Source organism: Carassius auratus, chromosome 21, assembly GCF_003368295.1.
Source record: "Carassius auratus strain Wakin chromosome 21, ASM336829v1, whole genome shotgun sequence".
In the NCBI taxonomy this organism is placed as follows: Eukaryota; Metazoa; Chordata; class Actinopteri; order Cypriniformes; family Cyprinidae; genus Carassius; species Carassius auratus.
The window spans coordinates 7,702,210-7,725,874 of record NC_039263.1 but is presented as its reverse complement, the minus strand read 5'-3'; the positions used below and the strand labels follow the sequence as shown (position 1 = coordinate 7,725,874).

Genomic DNA, 23,665 nt, shown 5'->3' with positions numbered 1-23,665 from the left:
TTGGATTTGCAACGGTGTGAGCCACCTGACGTGTAGCCACTAGCCAAAGCATGACACCTTGCGCTTTATTCAACCAAACTGTAGTAAAGCGACACTTTACATTCTCAGTAACGATAACGGCGTTGCAATGGGAATAGTAATTAATTAGATTACTCCATTAATGAAAATGTTACTCCGTTAGTAACGCCATTATACTTAAACGCCGTTACTCCCAACACTGTCTCTAACTGCTGCCTATCCCTTCGAGACCCTGGTCCAACACCGCCATGGATTTTATCACAGGCCTACCCCCGTCTGGTGGCAATTCCGTGGTCCGCAATGTGGTGGACAGATTCTCAAAGGGTCCATTTCATTCCCCTCCCCAAATGACCCTCAGCGAGGGAGACAGTGGTCATTGTCTTTGATCACATCTTTTGCATCCATGGCTTCCCGGTGGACATGGTTTCTGACAGGGGTCCCCAATTTACATCTAGATTTTGGACAGAGTTCTGTCGATTACTGGGGGGCATCAGTGAGCCTATCCTCCAGTTACCATTCGCAGTGTAATGGTCAATCGGAGCGGGCCAATCAGGATTCAAATTAGCCACAGTTGATTTTGCACATCAGGGTTCCAGACTGCGACCAAATGGTCGCATTTTGCGACCAAATTTTGAGAGTGTGCGACTGAATTTTACATCCAGTCGCACATGTGCGACCAGTAGATTTGCACATGCACGCACGCAAACACACACACACACACACACTTGCACACATACTAATGAGACGCGAGCACACACTCGGGTCTCATTGAGTGATGCCTGTCGGTAGGCGGCAAATGCGTGTGAGAAGAATAGGGAATGGCCACTGTAAGTGGCTAAAATGTGTGGAGGGGGAGGGGCCTAGAGATAATTGAGCGCGCGTAAACATCTGTGGGAAGGAAACAGACAAATATCATCACAACCTGATATGTGCGTGCGTCTGAGCTATGAGCAAGCGAACTATTGATTCGTTCTTCTGACCTGCGGCTAGTGTACCAGTGCCAGAGTATACAGTGTCACCGTCAGATGATGATTCAGATTCAGAGGTTGGTGTGGCGAAAAAAGTCCGCACCAGGGCCGGCCCGCGGTATAGGCAAATGCTAAGGGCGCCACTCATCCATAGGGGTGCCAGAATGAGTGATTTTTTTTTTTTTTTTTTTTTTTTTTACATATATATATATATATTTTTTTTATATAATAGGCTACTATTTAAAAACCATTAATTCGAAATACTTCCAAATAAAGCAAAAAAAAAAAAAAAGTTTTTTTAAACTTAAAGCAATTTTAAAACTTTGGAAATGATTAAAAAAATTACTTATTTAAAATGAATTTAAAACAGTTTAAAATAGAAAATGATTTTACATAAAATACAGTGAATACATAAAATACAGTGCAATTGGTTTGGACATCGCTCAGTGCTCATTTAATTAATGCACAGTTAAACAGATGGGTTTTGAGTCTAGATTTGAATGTGACTAATGTTTTAGCACATCTGATCTCTTCTGGAAGCTGATTCATAGTAATTCATAGCTGAGTTATAGTAACTAAAGGCGGACTCCCCTTGTTTTGTGTGACCCCTTGGTATTTCTAACTGACTCGATCTTAATGATCTGAGTCCTCTTTTAGATTTATATTCAGTGAACATATCTGCAATATATTTCGGTCCTAGGTCATTGAGTGATTTATATACGATTAAAAGTACTTTAAAATCAATCCTAAATGTAACTGGAAGCCAGTGTAAGGACCTAAGGAATGGTCTGATATGCTCAGATTTTCTGGTTCTAGTCAGAATCCTGGCAGCAGCGTTCTGGATAAGCTGCAGCTGTCTAATTGTCTTTTTGGGAAGGCCGGTGAGGAGCTCAATACAGTAGTCCACTCTGCTGGGTCTTGACTGGAAGCAAAACATCTTATTCTTGCAATGTTTTTTAGATGATAGTATGCTGATTTAGTTACTGCTTTGACATGACTACTGAAACTGAGGTCTGTCTCCAGAAACACACCAAGATTCCTGACTTGATTTTTAGTTGTGTGACCCCTAGAGTCAAATTATGCATTTACCTTGAAATCGTCATCTTTGTTTCCAAATGCAATAACTTGAAGTTCTGGCACATCCAACTATTCATTTCACCAATACATTGGCAGAGGGAGTCAATGGGGCTGTAGTCATTTGGAGATAAGGCTAGGTAAATCTGGGTATCATCAGCATAGCTGTGATAAGCAATTTGGTTCTTTCTCATTAGTTGACTTAGTGGGGGCATATACAGGCTAAGCAAGAGCAGTACAAGAATTGACCCTTGTGGGACTCTGCATGTCATGGAAGTCCACTTAGACTAATACTCTCCTAGACTCACATAATAGCCTCTCCCTTCTAAGTATGACCTGAACCATTTGAGTACCATCCCAGAAAGCCCGACCCAGTTTTCCAGTCTCTCTAGTAGTATGTTATGATTGACAGTGTCAAACGCAGCACTGAGATCTAGCAATACCACCACTGATATTTTGCCAGAGTCAGAATTTAAGCCATTTGAGTTTAAGTATTTGTTCAGCTGACTAAAAACAACCTTTTCTTTAATTTTGCCTATAAAAGGAAGATTAGATATTGGTCTATAATTGCTCAAAATGGTGTTATCAAGATTGCTCATTTTCAGGAGGGGCTTAACAACTGAAGTTTTCAGGATGTTTGGATATGTCCCAGAAAGAAATGAGGCATTCACCACTTCTAAGAGATCTGCTTCTAAACAATTTAGCACACTTTTGAAAAAAGATGTGGGAAGTGTGTCAAGATAGCAGGTTGATGAAAATGTTTCTATCAATTGCTTCAAAAGTAGACAGTATATTTTTGATATTGTGGCCAATACTGTCTGACCTCTGCATTTCTTGAGGATGTGCCAATCGCCTTCCTGATATTGATGATCTTCTCAGAAAAGAAGGAAGCAAACTCATTGCATTTGCTGTATGAGAGCATTTCACTGGGAATCTGACTTGGGAGGATTGTCACCCTCTCAATAGTGGCGAAAAGAGTATGAGTGTTGTTTGAGTTACTGTTTATAAGGTCTGTTTATAAACTCTTCTCTGTCATACTCCCAGCCATCAGTCCAGTTGGTGCGGGCACTGGGAGCCCCGTTTTCTCCTGAATTTGTGTTTTCTCATTTTGATGTTATCATCGGAATTTTTTAATAAACTTCATTCATTTTTTGACACAGTACTAGAATCCTCCAGTTTTTACACAGCATTTTTTATCTGACAGAGTGTTATTCGAGAATGGTTGAATGGTCTGAAGATGATCTGAGTCAAATTTGGTGAGAATCATCTAGGACCAGTTCGAAAAAGTAGGTTTTTCAAACATTTGAAAAAAAAAGCAAAAAAACAACAACAAACAAACAAACAAAAAAAAAAAAAAAAAAACGAAACCTTGCAGAATTCAGAGGGAAAATTAATTTTCCTTCTGTGGCTTACAGTTCAAATGTTATTAGCATAAACATGAATGACTATTTGGACAAGTGGTGGCACTTGATAGTTTGGGTTAGAGACTTAAAATTTACTATGGATGTTGGGCTGTCCTCTATCAGTGTGCCAAATTTCACAACTTTCCCGCAAGCGATTCTATGGGCTGCCATCAGTGGCAAACTGGGACAGTAAATCAGGCCGGGAATTTGACTCCACCCCAGGCCACCACTGTTGCTGCAGTCACCAGCACCCAATTCATGTGTCCACCAGACTGCTAAACTCTTTGGCTCTTTAATTTGTTTGAATTGGGTTATACTTAAAAAAAAAATCAAAATCCTTAGACTGTGGATGGGCAAAATAATCAAATGAAGTATTAAGGCATTCACTGTCTCTATCATCTTTCCCTTAATCCCCCTCTCTCTCACTCTGCACATTGAGTCTCTCTGCAATATGAAATAAGCACTTTCAGTAATCTATATCTAATTATGCAGCCATCAATTGTATGTCCCAATGATCACAGTCCTAGTACTGATGACTTTATAAATCATAAAAGCACATATTTTTAAGAGTATAGCCAGCATGTTTAGCTTTGCTAATAGCTTAAACTTTACCTGAAGGTTCCTCCTCTGACTCAAAAGCTGAACTGTCTACCCCCTCTTGTTCATCAGCAGGAGCACAGCAGCACTAGTGCTACTGTTGCTTCCTTCGTCAACTTCAAAATAAATAAGCATTGTACACTAGGCTACATATTGTAGTCTAGAAATGGAAAATCAATTTCTGGTCAATTTTGGCACAAAAAAACAAATAAATACTGAATCCCCATATGTAAAACAGTGTGCTAGTTTGGTACCGTTGTATGTGCTATGTTTAAGGAAAAAACTATACTTTCCAAAAATATACATATTATCATATTATTAAGAATATTCTAACTACAAGCAACAACACAAATAAATACAATAGAGTAAAGATACAAATAAAATAAACTGATTTTCAGGGTTTTTTTTAGGTAGGTCTTGCATTAGTTTTTAGGTACAGAAAAAAAAAGTAATCAAATGTAAAACAGCATTGCATTTTGGACTATGAATTAAAGATTATTATTTTTTAAAGTTAAAAAAAAAGCTTTTCAATCAAGAGCAGTGAGTGATTTCTTTGTTGTTGCTGTTCGATTAATATAAAGACTGCCACTTTAAAAGAATGCACTGATACAGTGTTCGTATTAGTATTGAACAAGAGTGAATGATTTGTCCAGTTTTTTTTTTACTTCTCCAGGCCCCAAAAATACCCTTAGACCAAAACTTTAGCCTATTTATTATTTGAAAATCTGAATAAAGCTAACATTATTGAAATGCTGACACTTTGTTTCCTATTATCAAAATTGACCTGCTCTGTCATGTCCGTCAGCTCATTCTGTCTGTGTCCCCTCTGCTCGGCCATGTTTTTCATTCCATAAAAAAATTATCATGTGGAGTATACTCCTGGAAATGGATGAGATAAAGTGCAATGCAGAACACCAAGCATGTTGCATCCTATGACTTTGAGGCTAAAATATAGTCTTTCAGTACGATTAAACAAAGAAAATGAAATGGTAGCATCTTAATTATTGGGATGGCACCCGGGGTGGCCAATCAGATTTGGTTCCGCCACTGTGTATATCTTCTATGAAAATCAGATAAGCCTCATTCAATGGGACAGCAATTTGCAATGCCTTCAATATTTGCAGTCTCTCCTTCTCGATAGCAAATAATAGATTGACTTGTTTTTAAGCCCAACAAGTGTTCATGTTGATTGTTTTCCTGGCACAGCTGGTCGTTTCCTTCTCTCATTTTGTGTGTCAAGCACACATATAGGACCTTTTCAGAATTTTCTAAATGCCAGGCCTGCTTCAAACAAAGCAGTGTGTATTATCACATTAAAACTACTTTATGTAAGGTTACTGGTTACAACATTCACACTTTGAATTTTAGCAGAATACAAGATTGCTACTTTCTTTAAATCCAGAAAATATATTTAATAATGACTATTTATCTATGTATTTGTTCATTCATTCATTCACTGATTCATTTTCCAGGTAAACTGATAAAATCTATGTGCAGTGTTGTTTTACTTTTTCAGTTTTGATGGTTATTTTATTAGTTTTTAATTACTTTTTAATGTGCATGAACAGATATAATGCAAACCCATGTTTTCTTGGCTCACTGTGTTCTGAAAAATATGAAACTACAAAAAGTTAAATAAAAAATAAACAAATAAAATAAAAAATGGACAACTGAATTAACAAATTAACTGAAAAATGTGTTTTGCACAAATAGAGCCACTATTATTATAACATCAAATTTGAAAGTGTAAAATGTTCTTGGGTTTCGTTTGTAGTTTAAGTTGTATGTCTTTTATTTTTTTGTTTAGTCCCGTTTCCTGTCATGTTGTGACAGTGTCTTTTTTTATTCTATATTTGCTCACGGATATCATTAAACTGCACTTGGGTTTCATTTCAACTTGCTTCAGTGGACCCCATTATAGAAAGACTGTTCTCTGTATTGCAAAACAGAAATCTGAACAGGTACATGATGACAGTTTGAATGCTTTGAGGACAAAAGTCAAGAATCAAATGTGAGTCACAAAGTAAGCTGCTGTGATGATTTTAATTTTAAAATTATTATTTGATTTCTTAATAATGTAGCACTCACTCTCTAGAGATAATGAAAGCAAACAATGTTTAAAAATCAAATATGAATCATTTCAACTTATGATAATTAATTTCACCATAGAGAATTTCAGAGTATATCTGATTCATACAGTAAAGTAGGACCAGGTATAGGAACCTTTAGCGCATGGAAGAAAGCGGAAACAGGCCTGAAGATACTGAAATGTAGTCTAAAACAGAAATGTTCCCTCACACACACACACACACACACACACACACACACACACACACACACACACACACACACAGTATTGCTGTTAACCGACAGTGAGTGAGGAAGGGACACTCACACATCTAGCTCTTGGAGGAAACATCATTTCAAGCTTGAGTGACCACTGCACTCTGCGTCTTGTGTCCTGCCAAATCGAAACAACGGCAGTATTTTAAATCTCCTGACCTTTCTGATTTATTCCCCTAACCACTGGTTTGTGTACACTGTTCTCAGGTCACTTTTTCTCGTAATATGAGAAAATTGGTTGCTGGAAAGACTTGATATCAAGTAGCAACCAACACTGTAACAAAACTTAAATTATCATATGCAAAAAAGAAAAAGAAAAAAGGAAACCTGTTCAGCATTACAAATGCCATGAACTAAACTATGCAGGGTAAAATAAATAATAGTATTTATTTTACCCTGCATGGTTTAGTTCATGGGATTTGAGGAAAAGAGTGTCAGACAAATAGACTGTGTTGCCATCTGCTTAATTAGGCTGCAAAGTGACAGATGAGTTTATGCCAAAATACAGCACATTTGCATTGTACCTTAGACATCAACAACAAAAGTTTCAAAGTATTTTCTATTCTATATGTATATAGTATGTATGCACAGAGCCATTCAAATGTTCAGGAAAAATGTAAGATTTCTCTGAATAATTATTATTACTATTAATATTAATAATTTTTTTTATTTATATATTTTTCTTCTCTTAAAATTTTAAAATACAATTTATTCCTGTGATGGCAAAGCTTTTTTTTTTTCAGTCTTCATTTACATGATCTTCAGGAATCATTCTAGTATGCAGATTTAGTAAGAACCTTTCTGTTTTGTTTCTTTGGGGGGAGGGGGGATTGTTTGGGGGTGTTAAAGCACTTTTTACATGAGCCAATATACATTTAGTATGTTGTAGTGTATCTTTCAACATGGATCGGATGTTTATTTAATGCTTATTTCATGTTAATTACAGAATGTGCTCCTGCCTTGCTTGAACTGAGGCAATGCGAGGGCACATGTGAACTGTCATGCCACTAAGGAGCGAGCTCCAAAACTGTAGCCTATTTATCATTTGAAATTCTTAATAAAGCTAAAATAATTGGAATGCTGATGTGTGAATGGTGCTTTTCCGTAAAAAAGACGGAATGTCGTTGACTGTGTGAACAGCGCATTTTTGAATTTACCGGCAAAGTCGTTCCGGTAATTTTATGGCAATTTACTGGTATTACTGTGTGAAAGAGGCTTTTTTTTCCTATTATCAAAAGTGACCTGGGGTCTCATTTATAAAACTCGCCTTAGATTCCATCCTAAAATTTTACATAGGCACAAAAGTTAGTTTTTGCGTACGCCCAAAAGAACGCCAGAACCTGCACAAAAATCTCTTTATAAATCCCAGTTAGGGGAAGATTTTGAGTATTGTGCATTTCCACCTCATCTCTTCCCCAAAATTACCATATATGGAGCTTACAACGCCTTGTTTTACTATGCATAACCTCATCTGCATATCATTTACATGCAAATTCCCATGCACATGACACCATGTTTAACACAGAGACAGTAGGGAAATAGTATCCCTGCAATGTTTTAGAATGAATACATGAAAAAATCCATAAAAACAAAATGGTTTCAAATAGTTCTCATATATTTTAGATTATCTTTTTTTTTTTACACTGGCCAAATAGAATTTTGATTATTTCAAATTAAATGTATGCAGTTTTGCTGATAAGATAAACATATTTTAGCTATTTTAGTATTAACAGATGAACGCATATTTATTGCAGTGTATTGTCTGATTTGGCTCGTCACTGACAAAGTATTGTAAAAGGAAACATGCAAGTCTTACCGTTTTCTCCTAGTTATGTCCTTCAAATATAGTGGAATTTTGCATAATGTTGTAGAGATGATTTTACAAGACATTAACACCTCCTTGCAGCTGTGGTTCTACAGTAATACAGCAGTGTCTGCCATAATATCGCAGTAAGTACACATCATTGGTCATTTTTCTCGCTAAAATATTTTTCATAAAGTGGTCTGTGGTTTAGTTTAAAGATGAATTATTGTGCACCTACAGCACTCCTCGCTTTAATAAAAATAACATGTCACAGGGAAATTGTCACAGCCACACCTTCTACACTCCCGGGAATCAGACACTAACGCCACACCCACTCGTCCCCAATCACCGGAATTCTGAACACCTGTGCGTCATCACCAGTGCCACATATAAAGCCATCCGTCACCATCACCCAGTGTCTGGTCTTGCACCGATCTCCTCACCCTAACCAAACCGCCTATCGGCTAACCTACCAGATCCTCTGAACCCTCGTCTTCATCATCTGTGTTCCTGTGCCCATCGTCTTCGTCTGAGTCACCATCTGTGTCACCATCACCCAAGGGAAGTTATATCATCACTGTGTCATCTGCGTGTCAAGATTCACCTGTGTCTGAAACCTCTGTGTCACATTAAAAACTATTGCACTAATTCCTCTGTGTCCTCGTCTGTGTCTGACAGAAGACCAGACCTCATGCAGAGCTCTTCAGATACAGGCGGGGACCGCACCGCGGATCCCTTCACTGAACTGGTTCACGCTGTACGGTCCTCACTCATGCAACAAGCTCAACTTTCCTCACCGGCTGTCAACAGTTCAAACACCGCTACAACTCCAGTCACTTCTTCAGTTGCCCCTGCGAGTCCCATGGCCAAACCAGCGACATACAGCGGAGGATTGCAGCGGTTTTCTGCTACAGTGTTCCCTCTACATGGAATCCAATCTCGCTTACATAAGCGGCTGGAATGAAACTGCCTTAATTACTGCATATCGCAACGGGTTATGTGATAAAATACAAAGTTTGATTGTTATAAATGAAGACTCACTGGGACTTGAGTGTCTTATTCAGAAATCCATCAGAGTCGCCCAGAGACTCACTGCCTGTCATCAACTCACTCCCGCTGTAATTCCTCCGCCCGCTATACCATCTGTCGCTCCTCCAGCACCTGAACCCATGCAAGTGGACTCAAACCACCTATCCACATCAGAACGTCAGTGGAGGATTAACTCCGGGCTGTGTCTCTATTGTGGGGGAGATGGACACCTCTTACCATCATGTCCAGTACGGCCTCCACGCCCAGCGGTGAGTACCATCCATATACCACCTCAAACTGATCCTCTGACTAAAACCTGGGTTACTCTAAGACACCTCCATTCCTCTGTTTCAGTACAAGCCCTCATCGACTCCGGTTCTGCAGGGAACTTCATCAACCAGCAAACATTAACTCGTCTAAATGCCAAGCATCATCGAAGCCCCGTCGAACTCAAAGTAACTACGATACAGGGAAAGCCGCTGGGCAAAGGTCGTGTCCGCTATTTCTCCCCCACAATCATCCTCCACGTCGGACTCCTGCATGAAGAGGACATCACGTTTATGGTGCTGGAGGAATCCACCGCAGATATCATCCTGGGATGCCCCTGGCTTAACCAACACCAACCTCACATCCATTGGCCCACAGGTGAGATCCTGAAATGGGGAAAGTCCTGTCATCTGACCTGCATCACTCCCCCAGTTAAAATTCCCAAGGTCATTCCTTCCATTAAGAAGTCACCCTACCGGTCCAGTCCACATCAGTGGAAAGCCCCGACACGAAGGTGGATCATATCATCCCTCCTGAATATCGGGTGTTCCAGAATGTGTTCAGTAAGTGGTTGGCAACGAAACTTCCACCTCATAGGCCATGGGATTACTCCATTGACCTCCTGCCTGGAGCAACCCTTCCTAAGGGACGAGTCTATCCTCTGTCCATCCCGAAGCAGAAGGCCATAGAGGAGTACAAACAGGAAGCCCTCACTCAGGAATTCATCCGACCATCTACTTCCCCTGGCGCTTCCAGCTTTTTCTTTGTGGCCAAGAAGGACGGAGGCTTGAGGCTGTGTATCGACTATCGCCAACTCAACTCAAACTCGTGGCTTGTTAATGCATTTTGACATGACTTTACTTGAGGGGTACCAATCATTAACTCATTATTAACTATCCATGCACTAGGATTAACTAATGGTTTGTTAATGCATTTTGAGGTGACTTTACTTGAGGGGCCCAATCATTATTAACAAATACACATGTACTAACACAGCATGTATTTATCCTGGTTAAATTATGTGGTGTGGAATTTCAAGAAGTCAGAGAGCAGAGGGACAGTATCATTACGGCTGCATCTGGATGGACAGTGAACTTTTCCCAGGCATTTCTTCAGGATTTTTCTACAAATGTTTTTTTGTTGTGGATTTTGAGGTTTTATTTTTATTTATCGGTTTATAAGTCACAGCAGAAAGAGTTTATAGGGAAAGAGAACAACAAAAAACATACAATATCAGTCATAAAGCTGAAGATTTCAAAAGCTCAAATTAAGATATGAAATAAATTCGGAATATTACTTTTTCTTTCTTAAAGAGGCTGATGATTTAGTTTACCCAAATGTTAATAATGCATTAACTATCAAACATGTACTAAGATGCAATTAAGCCTGCTATTATTCATGCGTGAATCCATTATGCCTCCAGTTGTAGTTAAGGATTATAATTTTTACTCTATGTACTTAGATTAGTATATTTATCTAAAAAAGTTCCAGTAATACAAGGTAACTACATGGGATACTGTAGGTTCAGGGTTAGTACCTAGTTATTACATAGTTATTGTAATTACTATAATAAGTACATAGTATGTACAATACATGAGGAATATGACTGTAAAATAAAGTGCTACTGATTTTTTTTCTTCTCAAACCTTGTCTGTGTTGTATAAACACCCCTGGTCAAATGCCCCCAGAGGGCATCACTTCCCACTTTGATAATTATAGTAGTTGCCATGTTCTGGACATCAAATCCTTTCTTTTTCCCTCAGATGAAATCTATCTAGGTGGTTTAATAAAAATTACGGGTGTAACGGTATGCGTATCGTGTACCATACGGTTTATGGGCAAATTCCAAATGGAAGTCATCATCGCTATCACCTTGGAGTGAGCAGGGCAAGTTTTTCCATTATGTAGTCATTTGGAATCCACTTGGCAGACGGAGCAGCAATTTCCTTATTATCTTCAGCTGGCATATTCCCGTGACAATGTAGCAGGGTTGCCACAACAACAGCAGGGTTTTCACAACAAAACCCACCCAATTGCTACTCCAAACTAGCCCAGTCACGTTTTGTGGGGGTCCCCCGATAAAAAAAAAAAAAAAAGAAATTATATTTTAAAATATTTAATACACATTAGTTGGAATATATTAGTAAGAAAAAAAAAAAACACATATCAACATATAAAATGTATGTTTATTTGCATCCGTTATGCTAACAACAATAAAAATACATTTATGACATTAAAACAGCGACATCTGCTGACGGACACCATGTTGCGTTGTCTCAGGAACATGCCAGCTGAATATGAGGAAATTGTTGCTCCCTCTGCCAAGTGGATTCCAAACAACTACATAATGGCACACACTTGCCCTGCTCACTACAAATAGGGATGATGACTTCCATTTGGAATTTGCCTGTGAACCGCATGGTACACGATACGCGTACCGTTACACCCCTAATAAAAATATGGCACCAGCAAGTTTGTTAGCTAGAGAGTTAGCATCAGCTGACAATATTTTTTTTTTTTGTTCTTTCTTGTGAATTAAGTTCATTGTCGTCCCGAGAACAGCTGCATCTCGTTCATTCTAACGATATGTTTTATGAAATGTAGTGAAGTAAAAGGACAATTTTATGCTTTGTAATGTAGTGAGGTAAAAGTAAAAGTCACTCAAAATAAAACTATTCCAGTAAAGTACAGATATTTGAAAAATTTACTTAAGTACAGTAACAAAGTAAAACTACTCTGTTACTATCCACCACTGCAAAGTACACATGAACTGATTAAAGTGGAGTGCAAACTTTGCTTAGCATCTCATAGTTAATGACAATATAAAACAAAACCCAAAATGTAGTGGTTTTTGCATTATCACTTTGTTTTCTGTGATGTACTGTATAGAGTAGAATAAAGTGCCTCTGAATTAAAGACTGTGACACACCTGACTTCTCCATTAAACATATTTATATATTATTACAAGCACAAATATACTTAACCAGTCACATCTCAATACCCATGTCTAATAATTGCCCAGATAGTGACTACCATGCCCGATCTTGCACAATAATTAAAACCAAAGAGGAAAACCCACACTCACTCTTTTCTCCCTCCATGTTGGCCTTGGATGACCTAGCCGTCCGCTCAGCACAGGGGGATTGTGAGGCAGTAATATCCCACCTGTTTGTCCACACGCCCCTTCCCTTTTAGACCTGATACCCTGTCGTCCTGCCATGTAATAAAACACAGACAGAGGCTGGTGCTGTCTTCACCAAAGACCTTCATTAAAACTCTGGAGTTGATTGAAAGTCAACAAGTTTGGGGACTTAGAATAGTGGCTGGAGCTACAGAAAAGGCCTTTGATTGGAAGAGCTTTAGCCCAGGGAGGAACAATCATCCCGAGTGGGTGTTTACATGCCCCATAGGCCAGACCCCAATCAAACACAGAGTTATGGAGACAAAGGCTCTATGCAACTCAAAGGGAGTTGAATTAATACAAGTCCAAGAGCAAGATCCCGGGGGCTGTGGCATTTGAATAATATGGACTCACGTCAACAAGCCTCAGTGTGCTGTGGGCCTACTGCTTGTTCTGTCAATGGCTTTGTTGTGTGCAAGCATCCAGGGTCATACAGAATTCTAGATAATTTCATACATTCAGCACAGACAAATATGGGGACACAGAAATGACAAACTGCGAATGGCCAAAACAAAACAGTAAATATGTTGCAATGACATATTTATTTATTTATTTATTTTCAGTATATTCAACATCCTTCAGTGATTTTTTTTTTTTTTTTTGCATTATTATTACAATGTAATTTCAATGCAACATGAAAACAACTGAAAATCAGCCAAGATGATGTACTCTATTTGAGGGGTAAAAACTGCCCTAAATGCATGGCAATACTTCAATAATTCAGAAAATTGCTTGAAGTTTCCAAATATTAACACACTTTGCAACAGTAACAGTATGTTTTTGAAGGATGCAATTTGCAATAATGCAAGTGATATCAAGCAGAAAATGAGCTGCCCCCATCTGGCCCAAAGTCATTGGCCTCTGATTTTTTCCCCTCAGAGAACATACTGTTCAAATATATTCCATGAAGCCCACACGTTGTACCATCTCAGTTATCACAATTTAAATTCATGATAGATTTCACACCTAATTCATCTTCTCCTCATATTTACATAACATTTCCTAGCAAAGTGGAATAATCTTCCTGCTTTGCTTACCCTTTGTAATGCTGACAGTACAAGGTGCTTAATACCTGTTGAGAAAAATGAGAATAATAATAAAAAACAAAACTTATCTCTATACAAACACCATATTGAGCAACACAGTGCTGAATATTACTCAGCTTTGGAGAAACAATAATGGCATAGATTATTTGCTGAATGCCATACAAGCAGGCAGGGTTAGGATGTTATGAAGTGGCATCCACTGCCGGCTTGTCAAACAGAGGTGCACTTTTCTCCTCGTTTGATAAATACACATTTGCCAAATTGGATTTATATAGGATGTTCTCTATCTAAGGTTCTACAGATGGTCATTTGCATGTAGGTTCAATGTGGATTCAACAGCATGGATGGATGAGAGATTTCTCTCACAATAATGTAGAACCAGCCCTCTGCACCTGCAGTCCCCTTGCATTTTTATATATTTTAAAGAGGCACAAATACTGCCTGTGGGTAACAGATATGACAGATAAACTTAAGATGTTGACATTTTAAAGCATCTTATATTCCATATGTGTTAGAAGGCTTAAAAAAGTAAACCCACTAAAACTGCAATCTTAAGTTTAATCAATTCAATTTGAGTGCTAAAATGTGCTTAAGTCAAAACCTACATTGACTCATTTCACTTTTTCAAACACTTAAAATGTAGCTGCTGGTGAAGAAAATCAAGTTGAAACACTGCAAACTTGTTCAAGTTTCCTAAAATAATGTATAATAATAATAATAATAATAATAATAATAATAATAAAGAGGAAATTAGAGCTGCACAATTGGAGGGGGGGGGGTCTTTTTATTTTATTTTTTTTATAAAAATGTGATTGTGAATTAAAATGCAATTATTTAAACAAATAAAATTATATATATATATATATATATATATATATATATATATATATGTTACGGATCACTCGGGAAGCTGAGGAGTAACAGAATGAAGATGTTTATTAACACAGACACAAGCAGAGGAGCAGGTAGTGATGAGTGAGTAGTGAGTATGAGGAAGGATCCGTGCAGGTTGGGTGAAGACTTCTTTGAGGAAAGGTGGGCCACACACACGCACACTGTGGATCTGGGTTTTCGGTGAATCGCTGGAGAGAGTAGAAGAGGAGTTAGTCCTTATAGTAAGCCTACAGGAATGAGCTTGTCGCGAACGTGACCGAACAATGCTTGAGTTTGTGTGTGGCTTTTATGGTGCTGAGGTGATTGGATGGTGATGAGGATCAGGTGGGTGTGATTAGAACTCCGGTGAGGGTGTGCGTTGTGATTGTGTGGAGGTGGAACCTGGCATGTTTGCAACTATATATATATACAGTGTTGGGTATAGTTACTTTGGAAAGTAGTTAGTTAGGTTACAACGTTACCATCAATTAAAAGTAATCAGTTATGATACAGCGTTACCTATTCATAAAAGTAACGCGTTAGAGTACTCATGCGTTACCAAAAATTAAAAGCCGTTTGCAGCGGCTCACACATGACAGACACAGCCCCCGGCCCCTTTAAATGCACCTAGAAGTCGTGACTCCCGACGAAGAATAACGTCAGTCATCCGACTAAATTAACACTGCAGGATAACAATAACAGGAAAGACAGTCAGCAATAGGCTATTCCACATGGCGTTTTATTTATTTATTATCACAGAACATATTATTAATCAAAATTCGCACCTAACGTTGCCCAGCCCGGGTAGCCTAGGCTACTGTATATTATGAGCACCACAAGATAACTCCTGATTTTTCTTTAACTTTAAATAATGCAGTTATCAAAGTACAAGTATGCTTACTTGTAAACACAACCTTAAACAGGCTTGCAGATTTAAATCCATTTAGAAATGATGAACAACCAGCCAGCCAATGATCTAACAGAAATTAACAGCTGCCTGTCAAACAAAAATGATAACAAACCGAATTAAATCCTTCACTGCCACACAGGCAAATGACAAATCACTTAATAGCCGAACTAATTATTATTAAAGTGTCACTCACAGTCACAAGCCTAAATTCGCTTGAACACAGTCCTCTTACATTTACTCTTCAAAGTAGTGATTAAAACGTAGCGTTAAATTTGAGGTAGAATTTTTGGCGGTCGACAGAAGCTTTTCACCAAAGCAGAGTGTGCATTTTACCGTTATGTTCTTTTCTTTTTCGTTGACAAATTGAAAATAATGTGCGTACTTCCATAAACCAAACGCTGTCCTCTCTGCTATCTTGCCGGGAGTTCGAAAAAAAGAAAAAAAAAAAACCCACACACACAGGGTCAGGCGCAGGGCACAGACGCATCACAGCCATTGACTTTACGATCACAGAGCTTCGGCTCCGCTGATACTGTACATCCGCAGGTGGCACAGTAGACCTAGGACTACTGTCTGACAAAAAGCAGGCTGCAGTCGGGATTTTCCTTTCCTTAAAATAACGGATTACTTTTTTTAAAAAAAATAACGAAGTTACTGATTACTTACGCACGGAACTAACGCGTTAAGTTACAAATTTCAGGAAAAAAGTAATTAGAGTACTCTAACGCGTTACTTTGTAACGCGTTACCCACAACACTGTATATATATATATATATATATATATATATATATATATATATATATATATATATATATATATATATAATATTATTATTATTATTATTATTATTATTATTATTAAATGTTCCCTCCTGGTGAAATGACCTGCCCAACTCAATCCGAGCAGCCGAGTGCTTAGATATTTTCAAGAGTCGGCTAAAAACACATATCTTCCATCTTTAGTTTACCCTGTAACGCTAGCACTCTCTTTTATATTTCTATTCTGAAAATAATAATAATACTAATAATAAAAATAAAAAAGCTTCCCCTTTTAGACACTCTATTTCATTACCAGTAGCTTGTTTCCTTTCAAAAAATATGTAGCCTATAAATAACACTAGCTGCTCTACCCTTTTTTTTAATTCTATCTGTTTTCACTTTTGTTTATTATACAATTAACAATAGCAAAAAGCAAAAAAAAAAAAAACTATTCTTTTCCTATACTATTTTTATCTATTGTTTGTTTGTTTGTTTATTTTTGTTCTTTGTTTGTTTCTTTTCATTTATTGTATGATTTAAAAAAATTCTGGACAACACTTCTCTTCACAAGTTCAGGATGATGTTGTATTTTTTAAATGCAGGTTATGAGCAACTCAAACTCATAGTGCTAATCAGTGCTGCTTTTCACAATAAAACATGCTGCACATATTTATTATCACACATTTGCCAAATTGTGCAATCCATAAGGGAAATTATTCTGACAAGTTAAATTGACTGAAACAAAGTTGATGATTATGATGATGATGATGAGGATGATGAGGAAACAAGCCATGTGAACATGCAGTGTGTTGTTAAACATACAAGTAAGCATGTTTAAAGTATGCTTCATCAAAAATTTGTATGAATTAGCAACCAATTCACCAAAATGTACAATAGTTTCAAACTGCCATGAGAATGTTTTGTATGTGTTTATGTCAGGAGAAATGGGCAGGATTCAGATGCGGGTTTACGCAAGGCTTTATTTACAGCAGAGGAGGCAGAGCAGATGAGTCACCTTCACAGGATTACTCGTAGTGACTGGAAGAATAGTCGAAGCAGATGAATCAAACCGATGTTATTTGTATGACCGCTGAGACCGGAGGGATGACACTGAAGCTTCCAAGAGCTCTGCGCCTTGGGGGAACAGGGGGCAGAGAAAACCGCTAAACACACTGGAGACTGAGGACAAGACACGACAAAGGTGAGTGCCAAGAACAGCTAGAAGATCGGAGCTATTGATACAAGTAACAACAGTCTGACAATAGACAGAGAAACACGGGACTGATAAGGGGAAAAAATTAGAAGAACATAGAAAACAGGTGGCGAGTAATAAGGGTTCACAACACCGAAACAAGGAGGGCGGGGAAAACTCAAACAGGTAGACGCGGTGAGCTGACAAGAGATCCAAACACACACCAAAAAGGCAGGTGATTAGCCCCGAGATCCGACAGTACCCCCCCTCCCAGGAGCGTCACCTGACGCTCTAGGAAGGGTCCTACCTTGATGCCGCCGGAAGTCCTCAATCAACGAGCGGTCCAGAATGTCCCGGGACGGCACCCAGCACCTCTCCTCTGGACCATACCCCTCCCAGTCCACAAGATACTGAAACCCCCTGCCGCGGCGCCGCTCATCGAGTAATCTCTTAACCGTATAGGTAGGAGATCCATCCACAAGACGAGGGGGCGGGGGGGTGGGCCGACTACAAGCAGGATTAACGGGGGAAGAGAACACCGGCTTTACCCTGGAAACATGAAACACCGGTGAACCCGACCAAAAGTGGGAGGGAGCTTGAGCCTGATCGCCACCGGACTAACCACCTTGGTGATGCGGAATGGCCCAATGAATCTGGGTGCCAGCTTACGATAAGGCGCCCGGAGAGGCAGATCCTTGGTAGAAAGCCAAACCCGCTGACCACACACATAGGCAGGAGGAGAGGACCGGCGACGATCAGCTGCGGTCTTGGTTCGGCCAGAGGCTTGGACCAGAATCCTCCTGACTTTCTCCCAGGTGCGACGGCAGCGCTGGACGAAAGCCAGGGCGGATGGAACCGCTGCGTCGGGTTCCTGTGACGGGAACAGAGGTGGGTTATAACCAACAGAACACTCAAAAGGAGACATACCTGACGCGGGCACCGGAAGTGTGTTATGAGCGTATTCTGCCCAGGAGAGCTGCTGGCACCAGGAACTCGGATTGTTGGACGCTAGACAGCGGAGCATTCTTCCTAGATCCTGGTTGGCCCGCTCACACTGCCCATTGGTCTGGGGATGAAACCCTGAAGACAGACTAGCAGAGGCCCCAATCTGTCTACAAAATTCCCTCCAGAACCGGGAGACGAACTGGGGACCCCTATCAGAAACCACATCCACCGGAAACCCATGGAGACGGAAGACGTGGTCCACCACCAGTTGGGCGGTCTCCCGGGCGGAGGGCAGCTTGGGCAGGGGGATAAAATGAACCGCTTTGGAAAAGCGATCCACCACTGTGAGAATAACAGTGTTACCCTGTGACGGAGGAAGCCCTGAGACGAAATCAAGGGCAATGTGTGACCAAGGGCGGGAAGGGATAGGGAGAGGGTTTAGCAGACCATCAGGAGGGCGATTGACCGGCTTACTTTGGGCACATGTGGGGCAGGCCAACACAAACTGTCTAACATCTGCGGCCATAGTAGGCCACCAGAAACGCTGTCGGATGGCAGACAACTTCCTCCGAATACCTGGATGGCAGACTAACCTGGATGAGTGACCCCACTCAAGGACCTCAGAGCTCAGCGCAGCCGGCACCGGCAACCTGCCCGCCAGACACTCCCCCGGCACCTGCACCCCTCGACCGGCCTCCTCAACTCGCTGCTCGATACCCCAAGAAAGAGCCCCGACCACCACCCCCTCAGGAAGGATGGCCTCGGCCGCAACCTCCCCCCCTGGAGCACCGAACAGACGAGAGAGGGCATCGGGTTTGGTGTTCTTAGATCCCGGCCGGTACGAGAGGGTGAATTTGAACCTGGCAAAGAAGAGCGCCCAACGGGCCTGGCGCGAGCTCAGCCTCTTGGCCGAACGGATGTATTCCAGGTTCTTGTGATCCCTCCAGACCAAGAAGGGCTGCACTGATCCCTCCAACCAGTGACGCCACTCACCCAAAGCCAATCGTACCGCCAACAGTTCTCTATTGCCGATGTCATAGTTACGTTCTGCAGGGCTGAGACGGCGAGAGAAGAATGCACAAGGGTGGAGCTTCCCATCGTGGAGGGAACGCTGAGATAGAACTGCGCCAACCCCGACGTCCGAAGCATCAACCTCAACAATGAACTGGGCCTCAGGATCTGGAACCAACAGAACAGGTGCAGAGACAAAACGGGACTTTAAAATGTCAAAGGCTACCTGCGCCTCCCGGTTCCATCTGAAGGACACCTTAGTGGAGGTTAGGGCTGTGAGCGGTGCAGCAATCTGACCAAAATTTCTGATGAATCGCTGGTAGAAGTTGGCGAAACCCAGGAATCGCTGCAGAGCCTTCCGGGAGTCAGGGACCGGCCACTGGGCGACAGCTTCAATCTTAGCGGGATCTGGCTTGATCCCCTCCGTAGAAATAATGTGGCCAAGGAACGTAACAGACTCAGCGTGGAATTCGCACTTCTCCGCCTTGACAAACAACTGATTCTCTAACAACTGCTGGAGAACCCGTCTGACATGCTGGGTGTGTAATTGGAGAGAAGAGGAGAAAATCAAGATATCATCCAAATACACGAAGACAAATTGATTGATCATGTCACCCAACACGCTGTTGACGAGTCCCTGGAAAACGGCTGGAGCATTGGTAAGACCAAACGGAAGAACCAAGTACTCGTAGTGTCCCGAAGGGGTGTTAAATGCCGTCTTCCACTCATCCCCCTCCCGAATGCGGGAATTAAGGTCAAATTCTCACTATTAATGAACTATGAACTTTAGAGAATAAGGCATTATGTGCTTTATAAGTACTAATAAACAGATACGGGGAATATGGGGAAGCAGGAGAATTTCCAAGTAAATATCTCAGAGCTGGCAAAATGTGGCCATTTAATTTCACACAGTAAGATGCAACATGCAGAAGTGAATATTGTCATGACCTTGTACATTCAGTGCAAAATCAGGTCAGAGCAGTATGCTCAAAATTAATTTATGACATATTAACTATAAAATCCATTCAATATGCCATTAGTAAATAATGGTATTATATTTATTTTCATGTCAATGTTCTTGTTATAAAAGCATTAAAAAAAAGAAAAAAAGAAAAAAAACATCAAATAGTGTCTAAATTGAAAATGCTCTGTATATGATTATTTACTATATTGGGGAACTATGGAGGCTTTGCCTAAGGGTGTAGGTGTGCAACAAAGAGTTTGTTTACATCAATTTTAATAAGCTTCAGGTTATTGTGTAGACACAAATTCATGATTATATATATCCTGACATCCTAACTTTTATTTTAACAACTTAACAATTATTCTATATAATCTATTATTTTACAAAAGTGCAATGATCAGATGGTGAGTCATCGGTGAGTTCATGTAAGATATTGTTATTATTCTTTATTTTTCCTCTAATAAGACCTGAAGATTTTTTACCCTGTCATGTCATTCTCTTTTTAAATAACCATGTCATTAATGTTCACCAGCAAAGACATGGATTTAAACATGCATACAATGCCTTGACAACGAAGCAGAGATTGACTTGAAAGTACAACAACATACGCAGCCTGCTCTAAAAAAAAAAAAAAAAAAAAAAAAAATAGCTCGAATGACGAATGAACATTAATTACCACTACAAAAACTAAAATATGCAAACAAAATATTGTGGAAGGCCTTCCCAAAAGAGTAGAAACTGTTATAGCTACAATAGTCCAAATGCATGGCCTCCATAATTTCGGAATGCAGGTTTGACAGGTTTGGGTGGTAGTGCTGTATGACAGAGTGCATGTTTGTGATGATGGATACCACCTTCTGCCTAAACAGTCACACCTCATATTTGCATCAGGTCAGCCTACCATGCCCATTTGTCTCACTTGTGTGGTGACCTGAATGGAATTTAATTGGTGCTAAAATATTCCATCTGTTTTATTAATTATTAATTATTAATTCCATCTGTTTTATTAGCTGAGTGATTATTAACTGAACAATTTTAGAAAGTCTGCATAAGTCTGCCCAAAGCGCTAGGGTTAATTGCATCCAATTAGCTTTGATATACATACAAATGGAGTGTTGCCTGGGCTTCACAAGGGGTGTCTTTGCTGTTTGAATGTGAATAATTGGTAACAGTCTTAAACAACCAACAGATAAACCCTTTTTCAAACAGTAGTTGGTCCTTGCAACCAAAAACACAAATTGTTGTATGCAAGTTTTCCTTTTTCGTGGCTCATCTGTCAAAGTACATCAGTTTTCAGCCTTTTCCTTCTTAAACAACCAGACTTGTCATCTTAAAATAAATTGGTGGGATAAAACGATTAACCTCCCTTGGGTTTCTGGTGTTCCCAACAACCTGGCACGTTTGATCTGGAATAAAGCCTCAACGAAATGGGAAGCACCCCAACTGTACACTGGTAAGGGAGAAAGACAGCCGTTTAAATTAGGTTTCTTATCAACCAGCTGTTTATTCAGTCTGCCTGGAGCCCATTGGGATCCTGATAATTCCACTCGCACAGAAAATATATTATTTTGGGGCGCCATATGGGGAGCATGGCCCTCGTGACTACCTTATCGGGTGACAGGGTTATAATGGCATAATCGTAATCACAAAAAGCTGTTAACCTTGCCCATCCTCACTGAACTTTCTTTGAGAGAGACAGAGAAATGAGCTAAATTGGTTTAATTATAGGCAGCAATCACAAAATGATGGAATATGCATTGTGCTGGTTACAGTAATTATTACCAGTGGCAGAAATTCATCAATGATTAGAGAAATGCTTGCACAAAAAAATCACTACAGACACACAAACACATAAAAAAGCAATTAAATTTCAACAGCAGTGATGTCAAATAAATATATTTAATTAAAAGCATTTAATTCACAGCCCCTGCTCAAATTAATTGCTTGCTTTGATATTTTGTTGACTAATAAGTTGTAAATTAGATTGGTATGTACCAATACAAGTTGGGGTCCTTGTATGTAAAGTTGCTTTTGGGCTGATAAAAAAAAGAGTGAAAGAAGAAAAAAGAAAAGGGAACAGAATTGTATGTTTTTTTTTTACTTTTATTCCATTGTTAAGCTATGTTTAAGTTTAATGAATCAGTTTAATAACAAAGAAAATGTAATATGATATAGGCTTATACGGTAAAATTTTATTAATCTATTCAGTTCATTTTAACAAATATAAACAGGCATTAATTCATTTAAATACTGGCAATGCAATGTTGTAAAAAGCCCAAATTATCAAATATTTTAAGAGTGTTGTATCAAGAAAATTATATCAGAGTGATATTTTTGGTTTTATGTCCTCAACAATTAATTTATTATTATTATTATTATTATTATTATTATTATTATTACACTGAGCAAAATTATAACGCAACACTTTTGTTCCCTTTCAGTCGGTCACGAGTCAAATGGTACAGAATCAAAATGAGCCAATGGTACACAGTGAAACTTGGTCTGCGGGATTTGCATCACGAACTCTGCCCAGCTGTGTGGGTATATAAGGAGCAACGCGAGCAACTCGCACTCAAGCTTTCGCTTAGGAGCCGAGCACATCGCTTACTGCTTTCACCGGAGTGTTTACAAACAAAACAGCTGGTGTTGATGTGACGGCGCGATTCAGCGGTACGTCTGAGCTTCCTGCATTCAGCTCTCACGTTCCCCTCAGCACTTCAGTATCACTGAAAAAGCTTTTATTTCTCTCTCTAAAAGAGTAAACGGGTTGAGTTTGCATCTTTTTAAAAATGTCATTCCGCCTGTGTGTTTCTTGGTGCGGTTGATATACATGGCTCCTCGTGACGGCCACGATCACTGTGTCACATGTCTGGGCTTTCAGCGTGCTGAGTCTGCGTTTGTTGATGAATCATGTTCTCATTGCAGGGACATGACCATCTCTGTGTTAAGATTGAGACTCGATTACCTTAAAGGTATAGGGTCCCCTCTCCCACACCCCGTTCTAGCTCCTCTTCTCATAAGACGGCTGGTGGCCAGGGTGATCTGACGGTTACTGTGTGGGCTTCCCTGACGAACCAGCCTCCTCGGGCCACACCCCCCTCACAAACGCCGCAGCCGGTTGAGTTTCCGGATGAGTTTGCTGGACACTCTCAGGCACCTGACATCTCATTCGGGGCTCCGGAGGAAGACCTAATGTCGATTGCCGCATCATAAGGTGGGCTTGAGTCCTCGGCTGCGTTGCCTCCCTTGGGAGTGCCAGCGTTGCCCGAGTTTGATCCCGA

The 23,665-nt window shown here is 39.9% G+C and overlaps 1 protein-coding gene across 3 annotated transcripts in view; it reads right to left on the bottom strand.

Annotated features, from left to right (window-relative positions):
* The window catches only part of sgcd (sarcoglycan, delta (dystrophin-associated glycoprotein)), a 471,077-nt gene that overhangs the window by 372,591 nt on the left and 74,821 nt on the right, over positions 1 to 23,665 (bottom strand). The window contains exon 1 of one of the 3 annotated variants that reach the window (XM_026195714.1): positions 12,589 to 13,276. The exons of the other annotated variants lie outside the window; for them this stretch is intronic. Coding sequence (XP_026051499.1) covers positions 12,589 to 12,723 — 135 coding nt within the window. The 5' untranslated portion in view covers positions 12,724 to 13,276. Of the gene's footprint in view, positions 1 to 12,588; positions 13,277 to 23,665 lie in introns of those variants that run through there. 3 annotated transcript variants of the gene reach the window in all.